Raw genomic sequence first — 19,795 nt, 5'->3', positions numbered from 1 at the left:
AGGTCAAGGTAGATGGATCACCTGAGGTCAGGAGTTCAAGACTAGCCTGGCCAAGATGGTGAAACCCCCATCTCTACTAAAAATATAAAAATTAGCCTGGCATGGTGGCAGGCACCTGTAACCTCAGCTACTCAGGAGGCGGAGGCAGGAGAATTGATGGAATCTGGGAGGCAGAGGTTGCAGTGAGCCATCACACCACTGCCTGGATGACAACAGCAATGCTCCCTCTCAAAAAGTAAAAAAATAATAAATAAATAAAATCTCATTACAATGGCCACTACAGTATATGTTTGAAAATATACATGTTTTTTAAAACACCAAATCTGTTGATGATGCAATGAAAATAAAGCCTATATTGATTGTTGGTAGAAAATAAGGAAGCAGCCATTATTTTAAAATGTTATAAATGCTTCTTAAATAATTAACAATGGAATTATCAAATACAGCAATCCCACTCTTATCAATCTATATCCAAAATATCCAACACAGGACCTGGCACATATTTGAACATCCATGTTTATTGTACCCATATTCACAAAAGCCAAAAGGCAGAAGCAACCCAGGTGTCTCTTAATTTATAAACACATCAAAAATGTAACATATACATTCAATGAAATATTATCACAGAAATCAAAGATTATCAAATATTATAATTAAATCAATTATCAAAGAATCTTGTCACATTTTAAGATAAACTTTGAAAATATTATGTCACTTGAAATAAGCTAGAAACAAAATGATGAATACAATTCCACTTATATGAGATATCTTAAGTAGTCACAATCATAAAAACAGAAAGTGGAAGGGTGTTTGTCATGGGCTGGGGAGAGGGTAAAATGGGTTCTTGTTACTTAAATGGATATTGGGTGTTAGTTTCACAACATGTAAAATTTCTAGAAGTCTTTTGCATAACAGTGTGAATGTACTTAACATCCCTGAAACACACAGCTTCTTTTTGAGACAGGGTCCACTCTGTCACCCAAGCTAAAGTGCAGTGGCACAATTTTGTCTCACTTCAGCCTCAAACTCCTAGGCTCAAGTAATCCTCCCTAAATCTCCCAAATAGCTAGGTCCATAGGTACACAAGACTATGCCTGGATATTTTTTTAAAATTTTGTAGAGAGGAAATCTCCGTATGTTGCCCAGGCTGGTCTCAAACTTTGGGGCTCAAATGATAGTCCTGTGTCGGCCTCCCAAAATCCAGGGATTACAGATGTGAGCCCCCACCATGTCGGGAATGCACACTTAAATAGATGTAAGATGCTTAATTTTATGTTATCTGTTTTGTTTGTTTTTTCTTATTTGTTTTTTTTGAGACAGAATCTCGCTCTCTCACCCAGGCTGGAGTGCGGTGGCATGATCTCGGCTCACTGCAACCTCTGCCTACTGGGTTTAATGACTCTCCTGCCTCAGTCTCCTGTGTAGCTCAAATTACAGGCACATGCCACCATGTCTGGCTAATTTTGTATTTTTAGTAGAGAGAGGGTTTCACCATGTTGGCCAGGCTGGTCTGGAGCTCCTGACCTCAAGTGATCTGCCTGCCTCGGCCTCCCAAAGTGCTGGGATGACAGGCATGAGCCACTGTGACCAGCCTGTTATGTGTTTTTTGTGTTTTTACAACAATTAATTTTTCTAAAGGAAAAACACAAAAAAATACAGAATTATAAATCTTCTCAAAAATTACCTTCAAATCACAAAAGTGTCTTTCTCACACAAAGAAAATACATATGCGGTGGCTCACGCCTGTAACCCCAGCACTTTGGGAGGCCAAGGCGGGTGGATCACGAGGTCAGGAGATTGATACTATCCTGGCTAACATGGTGAAACACCATCTCTACTAAAAATACAAAAAATTAGCCGGGCGTGGTGGCAGACACCTGCAGTCCCAGCTACTTGGGACGCTGAGGCAGGAGAATCACTTGAACCCAAGAGGCAGAGGTTGCAGTGAGCCAAGATTATGCCACTGCATACCAGCCTGAGTGAAAGAGTGAGACTCTGTCTCAAAAAAAAAAAATTTATATATATATACATATATATACACACACATATATTCATTATTAGACACATGGTGAGAATAAGACATAAAGAAAATATTTTCATGACTACTCACTTAGACAAGATAAAACAGCCACTGAAAATCAGCTAAGAAAGAATATATACGATAAGTCATAACCAATAATGAAGTCATATTTATAGATAAAACACACACATATATAATCTGATCATGATAGATGTATGGCTGACTTATCTCTTAATTAAACCTCACATTGACTTAAAGTATACAAACAGAATTGCAAATTGGTTAAAATTATAAGAAAAACTAAAAAACACAAAGAGCTGATGTTAAGAAATATACACTGAAAAAACACTAATAAGAAACTGTGTAATAAGAGACATGTTTACTCATAAAATCTGGTATGCAACATTAATGTGCCATTAAAAAAGAATTGTCTGGATAACTACAATAGTTGACTGTGTACTCAGGGAAGGCAGGTATTTTGAATCACTGGCATGCACTGTGTGGCAGTAAAATTTCACAGAATATGCAGTATAATTATAAATAGAATAGTCTAACAAGAAACTTTAAAAAAAAAAGCATGTTAAAAATGTGACACATTTTATGTTTTAAATATATGCTATTCTTACACAAAATTGAAACTACTGTAATCCAACTTTAGAAGCAAAGAATATCATTACACTGCTAAATTAAAACTTATATTTTGCAAAATAGGGTTAGAGCCTCTGATGTGTAAAACATATTTAGAAATAAATTATGTTGGGCCGGGCACAATGGCTCACGCCTGTAATCCCAGCATTTTGGGAGGCTGAGGCAGGTGGATCACAAGGTCAGGAGTTCGAGACCAGCCTGGCCAATATGGTGAAACCCCATCTCTACTAAAAATACAAAAAACTAGCTAAGTGTGGTGGCACATGCCTGTAGTCCCACCTATTCAGGAGGCTGAGGCAGGAGAATAGCCTGAACCTGGGAGGTGGAGGTTGCAGTGAGCCTAGATCATGCCACTGCACTCTAGCCTGGATGACAGACTGAGATAAAGAAAAGAAAAGAAAAGAAAAGAAAAGAAAAAAAAAAAAAAAAAGGAGAAGAAAAGGAAAGGAAGAAAGAAAAGAAAGAAAGAAGGAAATTATGTTATCATTTAGATATATGCTGAAGAAAGTGGGTGAAAATCCTTTAAATCCTTTTTACCTGCAGCAAACTTAAATTTATAAGTAACCATTTTAGTAATATGGAGTGCCTACCAATTATCTAATTTACTTCAGGCATAACATGTAAACTCTAGCATATTGTCCTAAATGTCTGAATCTAAAATGACAGACAAGTTTGAAATAGAAAATAGAAAGTAAGAATGTATAGAAAGAGTAACATCAGTGACATACAAAAACAGAAGGTGCTCTATTTGATTAACCTCGCCACAACAAAAAAATTATTCAGTCATCCCTGACAAAAAATGCCTTCAGGAGAGAGCCAGGCATCATGGCTCACATCTGTAATGACAGCTACATGGTACACTGAGGTTGGAGAATTGCTGCAGGACTGGATTTCAAGACCAGCCTAGATGATAAACAAGATCCTATCTCCAAAGTAAGTGCCTTTAAGAGAGCTTTGAGATGCAGGGAGGGAGTTGTGAAACACTGCTAAAGCCCAAGATTGAGGGGTGTTTTTTCAGAGGACAGGCACTTATTCATGTGGGAAACTACAGGACCCTTGGTTTTGGCTACAGATCAAGAAATGGCCCACCCAGCTTGGTCCAACAGAGAATTCTGAAGTTAACTCTATAACCATCCCAAACTCCTCCTGGTTACAGTCTAGGAAAGGTCCTGCCCTTCCAGAGACCTGGAGGAAGACACCCATTTGCAGCCTTGCAGACAGGACTACAGACCTTGGTTTTTACTGTGGTCCCTGAAGCAGTCCAAAGACTCAGTTCCAGCTCTCTGAGCCACAGATCATGATCAGTTTTTCCTAAATAGAAACCCACACAGTGAAATGAAGAAATCCTCTCTGGTACTCAGTGAAAGCAATACCCATTCACATCCTGATATAAGGGCCATTATACATGGAGCCAACTGCAGAAATCTGCCTTAGTGTCTGCCCTACAAATCAAAGTCTTAACGAATATATACAATCTGTCCAAAAACAAAATGGGAATTACAAGTACCCAAGCCCTTGTGACAAGCCATCTAAAGGTGGACTCTAGTGCAGACCCAGCAGCTTTGTGACAAAACTACAACCCCTCTTCACTACAAACCGAGAGGGCATCCCATCACCCTAGGGACACAACAGAAAAAGATCTTTACCTCCTGAAACCTGTTTATAAAAGCTAAGGAGTTGTTTGCTCCTTCAAATTCACAGACGCCAATATAAAACCATATTGTGCCCATTGTCAATGCTTCTATTTTAATGTAGCACCGAAAGTGTGTGGCACAAGAATTAGTCAAAAACATTTTTAAAAAGCCATTGGAATTAAAGAGAAATAAGTAAAAAGTTGCTGTTTGTGGATCATATGATCTTATATATAGAAAAACCACAAACAGTACATTAAAATTTGTCTAAACAGCCAGGTGCAGTAGCTCACACCTGTAATCCCAGCATTTTGGGAGGCTGACAGGGGCAAATCACAAGGTCAGGAGTTCAAGACCAGCCTGGCCAACGTAGTGAAATCCTGTCTTACTAAAAATGCAAAAAAAAAAAAAAAAAAAAAAAAAATGTAGCTGGGCATGGTGCCGGGCACCTGTAGTCCCAACTACTTGGGAGGCTGAGGCAAGAAAATCACTTGAATCTAGGATGCGGAGGTTGTGGTGAGCTGAGATTATGCCATTGCACTCCAGCCTAGGCAACACAGTGAGACTGTATCTCAAAAAAAGAAAAAAAAGAAAAATTTGTCTAAACTAATAAATACAGTCAGTAACTTAACAAAATATAAAATTAACATACAAGTTATGGTTCCATACACTTAAAACAAACTATCTGATACAACAGAGGAAGAAAATAATCTTATGAACAATAGCATTAAAATACATTTCTGAGAACAAATATAATGAAGAAGGTAAAAAATCTTTACAATGAAATAGATAAGATATCAATGAAAAAAATTACCGAAGACAAAAATGAATTTTAAAATATTTAATGTCGGCCGGGCGCAGTGGCTCATGCCTGTAATCCCAGCACTTTGGGAGGCCGAGGTGGACAGATCACAAGGTCAGGAGTCTGGGACCAGCCTGAATAGCATGGTGAAACCCCATCTCTACTAAAAATAAAAAAAATTAGCTATGTGTGGTGGCACAAGCCTGTAGTACCAGCTACTCAGAAGGCTGAAGCAGGAGAATCACTTGAACACAGGAAGAGGAGGTTGCAGTGAGCCAAGATTGTACCACTGCACTCCAGCCTGGTGACAGAGTGAGATTCTGTCTCAAAAAAAAAAAAAATTTCATGTCTAGGATTGAAAGAATATTGTTAAAATGCCATATTATCTAAAGTAATCTATATATTTAATAAACTCTCTATGATAATTCCAGTGGCATTTCTTCACAGTAGAAAATACAATTCTAAAATTTACAAGAAATTGTAATAAACTTCAAATACCCAAAGCATTCTTGAGAAAAAAGAACAAAGCAGAGGGACATAATAATTTATAATTTCAGGCCGGGCGCGGTGGCTCAAGCCTGTAATCCCAGTACTTTGGGAGGCCGAGGCGGGTGGATCACGAAGTCAGGAGATCGAGACCATCCTGGCTAACATGGTGAAACCCCGTCTCTACTAAAAATACAAAAAACTAGCCGGGCGTGGTGGCGGGCGCCTGTAGTCCCAGCTACTCAGAGGCTGAGGCAGGAGAATGGCATAAACCCGGGAGGCGGAGCTTGCAGTGAGCCGAGATCGCGCCACTGCACTCCAGCCTGGGTGACACAGCGAGACTCCGTCTCAAAAAAAAAAAAAAAAATAATAATAATAATTTATAATTTCAAACTATATTTTAAGACTATAGTAAAACAAACAGGATGGAATATGCAAAAATATTAACAAGAAACGCTTAATGGAACAGAAATCCCTACTCTCACATATTTCAGACAGGATTCAAAAAGAGAACTAAAAAATAATTTAACAAAGAATTTTTCAAAATTATACAGACATTTGTGTGTCCCCCAAAAGAATAAAAAAGCAGTCAGATTGTACAGTCTTTTATATGCTATGACAAGAACTTTGGCTTTCATTGTATGCTTGAAGGAAGATCCCCCAAGAAAAAGTAGAATTCTTAGAGAATTTAAAAGCATAAGACAGAAAATGCCCCCATGTGAGAATAAATCTTAAGAAAATATTCAGGCCTCCCAGAAACTAGATGCTTCCCAAATCCCACTGTAAGGACTGGCATATATGCTTTTTTTTTTTTTAACCTTTGGACCTCTCATCTGTTTTTTTTCACTCTCACCTACCTGGGGGTTCATCCACCATCTCATGTCTCTTCATATTCCAGGGCTCTTTTTCTTGCTCCAGACAGGTGACTGGGTCTTGCTTAGAGACAGCAATACCTGCTTTATTAAAAATAAATAACGTGAATCTTGCCTATATTCTCTAATTACTAACCTAGTACTGTGCTCAGTAAAAAAGGATGTGACAGAATATTCTAGAAAATTAATCCAAAGTGAGGCCGAGACGGGCAGATCACCTGAGGTCAGAAGTTTGAGACCAACCTGTCCAACATGGTGAAACCCTCATCTTTACTAAAAATACAAAATTAGCTGGGCATGGTGGCGGGTGCCTGTAGTCCCAGCTACTCCAGAGGCTCAGAGGGAGAATTGCTTGCACCCGGGAGGCAGAGGTGGCAGGTAGTAGCGCCACTGCACTCCAGTCTAGGCAACAGGAAAAAAATTCTGTCTCAAAAACAAAAAAGTGTTTTGGCCAGGCACAGTGGCTCACACTGTAATCCCAGCAATTTGGAAGGGCAAGGCGGGTGGATCCCCTGAGGTCAGGAGTTTGAAACCAGCCTGGCCAACATGGTGAAACACCATACTTACTAAAAATACAAAAATTTGCTGGGCACAGAGGTGCACACTTGTAATCCCAGCTACTTGGGAGGCTGAGGCAGGAGAATCGCTTGAATTCAGGGTGGAGGCTGCAGTGAGCCAAGATCACACCATTGCACTCCAGCCTGGGTGACAGGGTGAGATTCCATCTCAAAAAAAAAAATAAATAAATAAATAAATAAACAAATAAAATTAATCCGAAAATACTAACTAAAGAGAAACATCTCTAACTATTTAGAAAATATTTTAAATTTGTAGGTTTTTAATTTTACTACCTGAATCAAAAATTGGTGATGGCAAACAGATTTTAAGATATGGGTAATGATAGTTTATGCCACTAAATTTCTGGAATGACCACTAATCTAGAGTGAAGGATACACATCAGCTCAGGAATGTGGAAAGTTTAGATCAAGATGAAACATGTTGAAGAAATTCTTTTCTACACAGACAAATCATCAAGGTTTTCTTGAAAACTGGGATCAGAAACTCACTTATGCAAAGCATAAATTATCAAAAAAATTCTACAAAATAGAGACATAAAACCTTTAGGGTATATTAAAAATTGTGTATTAAAGTTATCCTCACCCAAGAAGACCAAGTTTTTGTAGTTCTCTAACATCACATTCATATATAAATTCTGCTGAGCAGGGTTCAGGCATTCCCACTCCTCCAGAGAGAATTCTATGGCCACATCCCTAAATGTCAATGTCTCCTGAAAAACACATACACACAGACACACATATATTTACCAAGGGGCCATGGGCAGAATTTATTATTTGAATTGAGGTGAAATGAAAGAGTAAAGAGAACTGATTCTGACTTATAAGAATAACTGAAATTATCCAATAATTTTTAACACAGAAATATTTTCTAATGTATTCTCTTACTCTGAGGGCAGAGAATGGCATAAGATTCACAACACCAGTGCATATATGATACTTCTCTGGATGATAAAGTATATAATTAAGGACACAAACACAAACATATACATCACTGAGTGCTATACTTACATCATAATGAGTTGTGTATATTTTTCAGACAAGAAAAAACAAGTTCAGTTAGAAGGTACCTCTCAAATTTTAATGTGTACAATAGACTGGAGATCCTGTTGTGAAGATTTTTTTATATATATATTTTTCAGAAGGTCTGGAATAAAGTCTGAGTTTTTAAAATTCTAACAAGGTCACTAGTAATGCTAATGTTTTTAACCGAGGAAGACTATTTTGTCAAACATTAGGCAAGTGAAAGAGACTGTGTTTTTCCTAAATTTTCTGGCTTGTAAACAATAATAAGAGTCTTCATTTTCCAAAGACAGATACATGCAAAAAAACAACAAACAAACAAACAAAAAAAAACCTAAGGAAAAAAACCAGATTAATTGTGATGGTTTATGCACATTAGCTGTATAAAGATACTTAATAATAAAGAAAAAAATAATTAACTCTACAGTGAAAAAAAAGTCAGAGAGCTCTTTAACTAAGCAAATTATTAGTATCAACTACACTAGAACAAATTTTTATGATGTGCTGATGCACACAGAAGAACATAGCATCACTGCTGAGATATTACCCCTCAAAAAGTCAATTCTAGACTGAATTTAACCATAAAAAAATCAGTTTTATGCAAAGGTCAAGATATCTCTCGTGTTCCATAATTTTAATAATGATTTTAAGTAGTCTTTCTTTAGCACTCTAGAGAGCAGGTATCTCTTAATACTTTTTTCAGAACTTCCTGGGTTTAGATGAAACCACAACATATATGTTCTCCATCTTTATTAAGGACCCCAGCTTTCCCCCAATAGGAATCTTGAGTATCCACATCTTCCCATGTTCAACAGTCACAAAAGGAACACTTTCAATATGGCAGATCAAAAATTCATGGTAGGAATTCTGCATTGCATATAAAAGGCCATGATGTAGAGAAGGCTCTGGTACACAAGAAACTTCTTTTTTTTTTTTTGAGACAGAGTTTTGCTCTCATTGCCCAGGCTGAAGTGCAATGGTGCGATCTCGGCTCACCGCAACCTCTGCCTCCCAGGTTCAAGTGATTCTCCTGCCTCAGCCTCCTAGTAGCTAGGATTACAGGCATGTGACACCACGCCCGGCTCATTTTGTATTTTTAGTAGAGATGGGGTTTATCCATCTTGGTCAGGCTGGTCTTGAACTCCCAACCTCAGGTGATCCACTTGTCTCAGACTCCCAAAATCCTGGGATTACAGGCATGAGCCACCATGCCTGGCCAGAAACAAGTATTTTTTAGAGACCCTTGACTATCACAAGAATTTTTTAAAGTACTTCAAACAAACTCATTGGGGAGGAAAAACACAAGTAGAGAAGGTTTGCAAGTACTAAACACATGGCACTCCAGGAGGCAGAGTGGACACAGCTATCGATCTGAGACATGTGTAGCTGAAAAGAAGCCATTATTCCTCTTTCTCCTCCTCCTCTGGAAATCCTTTTCAGATAAAATTCTCTGAACAAGTAACACCTGCATCTTAAGGAAATTCCCTTAAAGGCATCAGCACCACCTCCACACAGAGACACTAGCCTCACAACCACAGACAGAAGGACCAAGACCAAAAAGTCCATGCATTTCTCTCCTTTATAACAGAAGAGATTCAGGAAAAAATGAGTTGCTCCATGGAAATAAAAATATATGTTCCTCTTTTCCTGTCCACAGGTGCCCTCCCCTGCCACAGACACCAGCAAATTCTGCTACAGTAATGGAAATATGCACCACACTGCCCTGTCCCTACCAAACCCAAACAGAATAGGCCCTGTGACCACCCTTTAGTGCAAAGGTGGCACTTCACTCTCACGAATCTATTTTGAAGGCCTCATACTTGATTCTGGCCTCACCTTAGAGTCACATGAGGCCCTTCATTAAAACAACATGGATGCTTCCATCCGGAACAATAAATAGAAACTGTGGAAAGGGCAAAGTAAAGAGATTTCTGCAAAAAAAAAAAAATTTTTTTTTTTGAGACGGAGTATCACTCTCTTACCAGGCTCAAGTGTAATGGCGCAATCTCAGCTCACTGCAACCTCCGCCTCCCAGGTTCAAGTGATTCTCCTGCCTCAGCCTCCCAAGTAGCTGGGATTACAGGCACATGCCACCACGCCCAGCTAATTTTTGTATTTTTAGTAATCCTAATAAGAGGAGTGGGCTGATAAGCACTGCCTCTCAGGCTTTAACGAGCTTAAAAATTACTTGGTAATAGGATAGGGAGCGGTGACTTATGCCTATAATCCCAGCTCTTTGGGATGCGGAGGTGGGCGGATCACCTGAGGTACGGAGTTCAAGACCAGCCTGACAAACAGGGAGAAACCTCATCTCTACTAAAAATAAAAAATTAGCTGGTGTGGTGGTGCATGCCTGTAATCCCAGATACTCGGGAGGCTGAGGCAGGAGAATTGCTTAAACCCGGGGGATGGAGGTTGCAGTGAGATGAGCTCGTGCCACTGCACTTCAGTCTGGGTGACAGAGCTAGACTCCATCTCAAAAAAAAACAAAATTACTTGGGAATTTTGGTCCCACTCTATGTAATGTGAATCTGCAGGTTTGGAAAAAGTCCATGAATGAGTGTTTCAAACAAGTGCCCTGCCAATGCTGATGTTGCTACCCCTGGGTTCATTATTAGCAGTAGTTAGAGAAAGCAGGCACAGCACAGAGTCCCTTACACTCAGCTCTCTTGTCACAACACGAATATTTCTGGTACAAATAAAGACAACCAATCTCCATCCAAAAGTTTCGTATTCTTTGCTGGCTCTTTAAAGTTTACAGAGGAAACAGAAAGCAACAATGTGTGAATGAGTCTGCATTAGAAAAACAACATGTAAACATGTAATAATGCAATGTTTATTAAGCAGGTACTATCTGCTCAAGAGTAGATTACAAAGCACTGTGTGGGGAATAACACATTATGTGACTTAATCCTCACAACACCCTGGGAGTTGGTACTAAGTGTTCAATAAGTCCCAGGATTTAGATAAAGGGTTCAGCATTTTTATTTCTTCATCTGTTTCTCTGTCATTTTTAAAAATAAAATGTATAGAATAAAAGCTAAATATAGACAGATAGGAGGGATACAGAATGAGAGAATTTAATGTAGTTTAGAGAAATTTTTATGGCGTTTATATTCACTTTTTTGTGACTTGTGGAACAACTACTGGATCTGCAGGAATAGAAAACAAGTTGCTAAATGGAATATTTCTGTAAGCACTGGTTTTAACACAAAATTTAAAAATTAGGATCCTAAAATATACAGTTTATTTTTCTCATTTACCTCCTTTTGGGTGTCTGAAATTTTGAGCACCAGCTCTAGAAAGGCAGCAGGATTCACCAGCAAAATCTCTCATTTTAAATCAGTTTTGTGAGGCAAGACTTCAGGGTGGGGCCAGACCTAAATAAGGGCTCCAAAAAGTATGAATCTGGTCGGGTGTGGTGGTCATGCCTGTAATCCCAGCACTTTGGGAGGCTGAGGTGGGTGGATCACCTGAGGTCAGGAGTTCAAGACCAGTCCGGCCAAAATGGTGAAACCCTATCTCCACTAAAAATACAAAAATTGCCAGGTACAGTGGCTCATGCCTCTAATCCCAGTACTTTGGGAGGGTGAGGCAGGTGGATCACCTGACGTCAGGAGTTCAAAACCAGCCTGTCCAACATGGTGAAAATCCGCCTCTACTAAATATACAAAAATTAGATGGGCATGGTGGTGGCGCCCGTAATCCCAGCTACTCAGGAGGCTGCAGCAGGAGAATCGCTTGAATCCCATAGGTAGAGGTTGCAGTGAGCCAAGATCATGCCACTGCATTCCAGCCTGAGCGACAGAGCAAGACTCCATCTCAAGAAAACACACACACACACACACACACACTTAGCTTGGTGTGGTGGCGGGCACCTGTAATCCCAGTTACTTGGGAGGCTGACCCACAAGAATCACTTGAACCTGGGAGGCGGAGGTCGCAATGAGCCGAGATTGTGCCACTACACTCCAGCCTGGGAAACAAGAGCAAGACTCCAACTCAAAAAAAAAAAAAACAAGGGGTGAAGGCTCGGTGCAGTGGCTCATGCCTGTAATCCCAACACTTTGGGAAGCATAGGCAGGAAAATCACCTGAGGTTGGGAGTTCGAGACCAGTCTTACCAACATGGAGAAAACTTGTCTCTGCTAAAAATACAAAAATTAGCGGGCATGGTGGTGCAAGCCTGTAATTCCAGCTACTCGGAATTCCCACAACCTGGGAAGTGGAGGTTGCAGTGAGCCTAGATTGTGCCATTGCACTCCAGCCTGGGCAATAAGTGCAAAACTCTATCTTAAACAAACAAACAGACCTGAGTTAGGCAGTGGACCCTCTGTAGAACTCTGTTCTCTATGTCACTGGGGTATTTCCAGTTCAGTTTTTCCTAAGCTTACCTAAGAGAAACTAAAATCCCAGAATTTATGTAATTTTAATCTGCCCTGTCAATGTTATAACATATAATAGTAAGCAACTTAAATCTCTCAAGGTTTTCTAGGATAATTTTATCAGATGATACATATGTATTCTTAGCAAGGTAAAAGAAACACAAACAATAATAACAATTTTCCTGTCCATAAATATCCCTTCAGGTGATATCAGAAGTCACAAAAATATTAAAAAAGTGGCCCAAATAAAGCTGAAGTTATTTTATATGCATCTATTCATTATACTAATCATATGATGCTTACTTCAACCATGTACCCAGTTGCTAGTCTAGACTAAAAGTTCCTGGATGGTAGGGTTCATGACTGCTTCATCTATTTTTTTTTTTTTTGAGACGGAGCCTTGCTCTGTCACCAGGCTGGAGTTCAGTGGCATGATCTCAGCTCACTGCAACCTCCGTCTCCCAGGTTCAAGAGATTCCCCTGCCTCAGCCTCCTGAGTAGCTGGGACTATAGGCACATGCCACCAAACCCAGCTAATTTTTGTATTTTTAGTAGAGATGGGGTTTCACCATGTTGGCCAGGATGGTCTTGATATCTTGACCTCGTGATCCACCCACCTTGGCCTCCCAAAGTGCTGGGATTACAGGCATGAGCCACCGCACCTGGCTCATCTATGTTTTGAATGATCATATGAAATGGAAGCAATTAGTTTGTTTGAGTCACCAGACCTCCTCTTTGTCTTTCACCTAAGTACCAGGAAACTGGAGAAACTCTCATCTTGGTACCAACTAAAGTTACCTCTTGTATGAGGGGAGCAAAAAACACAGGATTACTTCTTTCTCTTATACTGAGAGAAGCAGAAGTACTCACTCTTGTCAGCCTGACACAGTTCTGCCCTGGACATCCTCAAATGTCTCAAAGATGCCTAGGTGATTGTGAGAGGGTTCTTAGTGATCCAAAGCTGAGGGCCTACTGATAAGCCAGGATGGAGAGACTCAGGCTGATTCTAAATAGAAAATGGAACTGCTCTGGTGGAGCTCCAGAACCTGGATCACCTATCCTGATTCATTCACTTTTGGGTAAGAGGAAGGACAAGAATATTCTGCTCCAGCATGACATTTTACAGGTAGGTATAGTTGTGGTTATCACGGCTCTGGATATTTTGTGGCCTTGATCTCTTACTCTTAAGATGCTTGTTTAAACTTAAAGATTCTGTCATCAGACTCTCACATAGGAGCCTCTCACATAACAGTAACAGGTCACTGAACAAGATCTAAAAAACTTAAAAAGCCACACTCTCAAAGGGGGGTTTCAGATGTCTATGTTGACATCTCACAATGCAGAAAATGCCTCCTGTTGGTTTTCTGTATATTCTTTTTTTTTTTTTTTTTTTTTTTTTTTTTTTGAGACGGAGTCTCGCTCTGTCACCCAGGCTGGAGTACAGTGGCCGGATCTCAGCTCACTGCAAGCTCTGTCTCCCAGGTTCATGCCATTCTCCTGCCTCAGCCTCCCGAGTAGCTGGGACTACAGGCGCCCGCCACCTCGCCCGGCTAGTTTTTTTGTATTTTGTAGTAGAGACGGGGTTTCACCGTGTTAGCCAGGATGGTCTCGATCTCCTGACCTCGTGATCCGCCCGTCTCGGCCTCCCAAAGTGCTGGGATTACAGGCTTGAGCCACCGCGCCCGGCCACCGGTTTTCTGTATATTCTCAATCCAAAGTCTGGCCCTGTCTTGTGAATCTCAGGCAGAAGCCAATGTTATGTGCAGATTCTAGGTGGGATCAACCTGGCTTGCATCCGGGTGTTACATCAAGTACAGTACAAAGGAAAAACCTCCTCATAGAGGCTGTTCTAGCATGCTGTGAGTAATATGTCTACCTAAAAAAAAAAAAAAAAAAAAAAGCTGAGGCAACATGAATATAAGTAGAGAGTTCATTTGGGCCACGCTTGAGGACTGTAACCTTGCAGCAAAGACACATCCTCCAAAGACTGAACAATAACAACAAGAATCCCTGAATAAGCCAACAAGTTTCAAAATTGAATTAGTAATAAATAGCCTAATAACCAAAAAAAGAACAGGACCAGGCAAATTTGCAGCTGAATTCTACCCGATGTACAAAGAGCTGATGTCAATTCTACCAAAACTATTTTAAAACACTGAGTAAAAGGGACTCCTTTTCAACTCATTATATAAGAATAGCATCAGCCAGGTGCAGTGGCTCATGCCTGTAATCCCAGCACTTTGAAAGGCGAGGCGGGCAGATCATAAGGTCAAGGGATTGAGACCATCCTGGCCAACATGGTGAAACTCCGTCTCTACTAAAAATACAAAAATTACCTGGGCGTGGTGGCCCAGGCCTGTAGTCCCAGCAACTTGTGAGGGTGAGGCTGGAGAATCACTTGAGCTCAGGAGGCAGAGGTTGCAGTAAGCAGAGATTGTGCCACTGCACTCCAGCATGGCAACAGAGTGAGACTCTGCCTCCTAAAAAAAAAAAAAAAAAAAAGAATAGCATCATTCTGAAACCAAAACCTGGCAGAGATAAAACAAAAAATAGAAAATTTCAGGTCAATATCCTTGATGAACATTGAAGAAAACATTCTTAACAAAATACTGGCAAACTAAATCCAGGAGAACATCAAAAAGTCAATCCAGTGTGATCAAGTAGGCTGTATCTCTGGTATGCAACGCTGTTTCGACATACAACAATTAATGAATGTTATTCATCATATAAACAGAACTAAAGACAAAACCCACAAGATTATCTCAATAGATGCTAAAAAAGTTTTCAAAAAAATTTAACATCCTTCATGTTGAAAACCCTCAACAAACTAGGCATTGAAGGTACATACTTCAAAATAATGAGTCATCTATGACAAACTTAAAGCCAACATACTGAATGGACACAAGCTAGCATTCCTCCTTGAAAACTGGCACAAGACAAGAATGCCTTCCCTCAAAACTCCAATTCTACATAGAATTGGAAAGTCCTGGCCACAGCAATCAGGAAAAAGATTAAAATAAAAGGCATTCAGTAAAGGAAGAGAGGAAGTCAAACTATCCTTATGTTCAGATGACAAGATTCCATATCTTCAAAAACCCTAAAGTCTCAGCAAAAAGCTCTTTAAACTGATAAACAACTTCAGCAAAGTTTCAGGATACTAAATCAATAGCATCCCTTTACATTAACAATAACCAAGCCGAAAACCAAATCAAAAACATAATCCCATTCACAATTGCCACAAAAAGAATGGAATATCTAGGAATACAGCTAACCAGGGAGGTGAAAGATTTTTATAACAAGAATGACAAAATACTGCTTAAAGGAGTCAGAGATGGCCAGGCCCAGGAAATAGGGAGGTATCCCCACCCCCTACTGAGAAATAAGACTTCCCTTGGAATGAACTAACTCTCTCCTTTTTAGATCCAAGATCTGATGTAAAAATGGTACCCTTAATTTAGGGGGATCTGTTTTGTTTTCCAGCTCTGTTTACTTATTAGGCCATAAAAACTACTTGCTTTCCTGGCCCTGGGCTCCACCCTGAAATTAGTAACCCAATTAAGAAACTGACAAAGAAGCTCTCCTCCTCCGACCCAAGATGCCGAAAGGAAAGAAGGCCTAGGGGAAGAAGGAGGCTCCAGCCCCTGCTGTTATGAACAAGCAGGAGGCCAAGAAAGTGGTGAATTTCCTGTTTGGGAAAAGGCCTAAGAATTGTGGCACTTGGCAGGACATCCAGCCCAAAAGGGGCCTCACCCAAAATGGCCCCGCTATATGAGGTTGCAGCAGCAGAGAGCCATCCTCTATAAGTGGCTAGAAGTGTTCTTCTGCAATTAACCAGTTCACCCAGGCCCTGGACCACCAAACAGCTACTCAGCTACTTAAGCTGGCCTACAAGTACAGACCAGAGACAAAGCAAGAGGAGAAGCAGAGGCTGTTGGCCCAGGCCGAGAAGAAAGCTGCTAGCAAAGGGGACATCCCCATTAAGACCACCTGTCCTTCAAGCAGGAGTTAACACTATCACCACCTTGGTGGAGAAAAAGAAAGCTCAGCTGGTGGTAACTGCACCTGACGTGGATCCCATCGAGCTAGTTGTCTTCTTGCCTGCCCTGTGTCGTAAAATGGGAGTCTCTTACTGCATTATCAAGGGGAAGGTAAGACTGGGACGTCTAGTCCACAGGAAGACCTGCACCACTGTCGTCTTCACACAGGTTAACTGAGAAGACAAAGGTGCTTTGGCTAAGCTGGCGGAAGCTATCAGGACCAATTACAATGACAGATAGGATGAGATCTGCCATCACTGGGGAGGAAAGGTTCTGGGTCTCAAGTCGGTGGCTCAGATCGCCACACCCAAAAAGGCAAAGTCTAAAGAACTTGCCACTAAACTGGGTTAAATGTACACTGTTGAGTTTTCTACACATAAAAATAGTTAAAATAATACAAACTTTCCTTCAAAAAAAAAAAAAGAAACAAAGAAAAACTTTACAACTACTGAATCTTCTGTCTTTGTATTTACATGTGTTGTGTGTGTGATATGAAAGAACTCTGATTAATTGGTTTAAAAATAATAAGAGCTTAAATCAAATATTTTGTCAGAAAAGTAAAAAGTGTAACACCTTTTAGTTCATGTGACAAGTAATCTTTTGGATATAAAAACAGTTTTAAAGATCATTGGGAAAACAAAAATGTCTTCAAAATATGAACATTTGATCTAAATTATATAGGTCACATATTAGATTTACCAAATACATAAAGGTCATAAATTGGTTCTTTGACTTTTAAAAATTGTTCAATTCACCTATCTTGAAGCCAGTAGATTCTAAATAAGGCCTTGGGACATATGGAATTAGCCATGCCCCCTAAATATACAAAGGCTATAAAGAAAAGAGATTTCATATAAGAAAAGATGTTGTACAGTAAATTATTAACCTAAAATAAAATGACTGGTTATTTAAAAAGAGGAATGTTTAGGACAAATCAGAAAGCCCAAGCATATTGTAGATGGTCTGTATAAGTTATGAAATAATTCACTAAAGGAAATTTATGCAAGAAATGTTGTACAATTTAAAGGTCATTAGGCCTCTTAAAGATTTCTCAAAATGCCACTATGACTGTTCACTGTACAACCTGTCTGCTTTATAGCTAGGTAAGGCCTGGTACACATCAAGTTAGCCACACCCCCTAACGATTAATACACTGGAGTCAGACCTTATTACACTTGTGTCTGTGTCCTAGACTCCATGCCTAGTATGTAATTAAAATCCCTTACTTACCAAGGGTTTCATCAAAAGTAAAAGTTGCTAAGAGTTAACATTGTAACATGTAACTTTGACTACTAAAAAACAGTTTTACATGTAAGGAATTCAGAGAAAGTGAAATGTGTTTTTGATAAAAGGTTATAAGAAGACACGGAAATGTGGATTTTTTTTTTTTGCCTAGATTAAAAGGTTAAAGGAATGTTTTTAATTAGATAGAATAAAACTGAAGGTTTAAACAAACTGTGGAAGATTTGCTAAAATTTAATTGCAAAATCAATTGTGTGTGTGAACATACTGACTAAAGTTAAATGGATATTATTCAGTTTTTCTAGAAATTGAACATTGAGATAAAAATGACAGGTTTCTCTTAAAGCACTGATCTACTCTTTAACAACAAGGACTTTGTGAAGAGTTATACAAGGTTTATGAGAATATTACCTTATGGTCAAACATTAAAATTAGATTTGTCTATAAAGATTCATTAAGAGGCTGTGCATGGTAGCTCGTGCCTGTAATCTCAGCACTTTGGGAGGACAAGGTGGGCTGATCACAAGGTCAGGAGTTCAAGACCAGCTTGGCCAACATGGTGAAACCAGTCTCTACTAAAGATACAAAAAAATTAGCCGGGTGTTGTGGTGTACGCCTGTAATCCAGCTACTCAAGAGGCTGAGGCAGGAGAATCGCTTGAACCCAGGAGGCAGAGGTTCCAGTGAGCTGAGATCATGCCATAGCACTCCAGCCTGGGCAACAGGGCGAGACTCAGTCTCAAAAAAAAAAAAAAAAAAAAAATTTAAAAAGACTCATTAAGAATTGGTTTGACATAAATAATACACAAATATAATGGTAAAAATTTGGCTCATTTAGCATAAAAATCACACAGAAAAGACTGTCAAATGTGAAATCATGTTTGACTATTTTTGGACTATGTTTGTGTAAATATGTTATTGGTATGTGTTCCAAAATTAAGGAAAACTCCTGTAATTCTAATATGACTAATATAACTAATATGATAATATAACTATCCTCAGTCTGAGTCAAAATACAACATTATTTTATGTCTCTTCTAAGAACATGCTGACTTCATGGTAAAACATCATTAATAATCACAATCATTACATAAAATTATTGTATGACACAGAGCTAACCAAATTTCCTTGTCAATCATGGGTTTTCTTTTTGTTTGTTTTTCACTATGACTGCCCTAAGACTTTGTCAGCCAGACAATTATCTTGTGTTGATACTCTTCAAAAGATGATTCATAGTTAACTTTGACAGATGTTCTATTTTTTTTTTCTTTCGAGATGGAGTCTTGCTCTGTTGCCCAGGCTGGAGTGCAATGAAGCAATCTCAGCTCACTGCAACCTCTGCCTCCCAGGTTTGAGTAATTCTCTTGCCTCAGCCTCCCAACTAGGCTGGGATTACAGGCATCCACCCCACGTCCAGCTATTTTTTTTAATATATATTTTTAGTAGAGACAGGGTTTCACCATGTTGGTCAGGCTGGTCTTGAACTCCTGACCTCATATAATCCACCCGCCTCAGCCTCCCAAAGTGCTGAGATTACAGGCATGAGCCACTGCGCCGAGCGACAGACGTTCTTAAATGCAAGTTTGTGATAACTTTAGAAACTGTGACATTAGAATAGAGAAAAAACTTACAGTAGTCATAGAGAACTGGAATGTTCATGACTATCAAACGGAACAGGAATTAACTGAATGGACGGAACTAATAGAAGACTAAAGTAATATTTTCTGACTTCACATAAAATGTCACTGATCCTTTGTTTTGTTCAGGGTCAAGAAAACTCTGACTAGTTAGGTAAAAATATTATCACCCCTATTTAGCATGAAGCAGTTACAGAACATGGATCTTCATCCCTCTACAACCCTTAGGATTAAGTGCGCCCTTGTGAAAAAGACGGGGGAGATGTCAGAGGAACCAGAGCAAATCTATCTTGAATAGGGGCTGGGTAAAATAGGGCTGAGACTAAATGGGCTGCATTCCTGGATTGTTAGGCATTCTAAGTAACAGGATAGGATAGAAGGTCAGCACAAGATACAAGTCATAAAGACCTTGTGGATAAAACAGGTTGCAATAAAGAAG

The 19,795-nt window shown here is 39.5% G+C and overlaps 2 protein-coding genes and 2 long non-coding RNA genes across 4 annotated transcripts in view; 2 read left to right on the top strand and 2 right to left on the bottom strand.

Annotated features, from left to right (window-relative positions):
* LOC693803 (uncharacterized) overlaps nucleotides 1-19,795 on the top strand; it is a 529,045-nt gene that overhangs the window by 91,583 nt on the left and 417,667 nt on the right.
* LOC693354 (uncharacterized) overlaps nucleotides 1-19,795 on the bottom strand; it is a 171,528-nt gene that overhangs the window by 147,059 nt on the left and 4,674 nt on the right. The window contains 2 exon segments of the mRNA XM_077978582.1: nucleotides 6,445-6,540; nucleotides 7,621-7,747. Of these exon segments, the coding sequence (XP_077834708.1) occupies nucleotides 6,445-6,540; nucleotides 7,621-7,747 (223 nt within the window).
* LOC144336921 (uncharacterized) lies at nucleotides 776-4,608 on the top strand. The gene is made up of 2 exons (XR_013409353.1): nucleotides 776-1,215; nucleotides 3,517-4,608. It is a non-coding gene; the product is annotated as an uncharacterized LOC144336921 (long non-coding RNA).
* LOC144336911 (uncharacterized) lies at nucleotides 8,169-19,659 on the bottom strand. The gene is made up of 3 exons (XR_013409340.1): nucleotides 14,132-19,659; nucleotides 13,104-13,805; nucleotides 8,169-12,101 (listed from the first exon to the last, which is right to left on the bottom strand). It is a non-coding gene; the product is annotated as an uncharacterized LOC144336911 (long non-coding RNA).

The sequence above is a fragment of the Macaca mulatta genome, chromosome 19 (genome assembly GCF_049350105.2).
Source record: "Macaca mulatta isolate MMU2019108-1 chromosome 19, T2T-MMU8v2.0, whole genome shotgun sequence".
NCBI classification, from domain to species: Eukaryota; Metazoa; Chordata; class Mammalia; order Primates; family Cercopithecidae; genus Macaca; species Macaca mulatta.
Note: the sequence above shows the minus strand (reverse complement) of the source record. Positions and strands in the feature narration are given on the sequence as shown.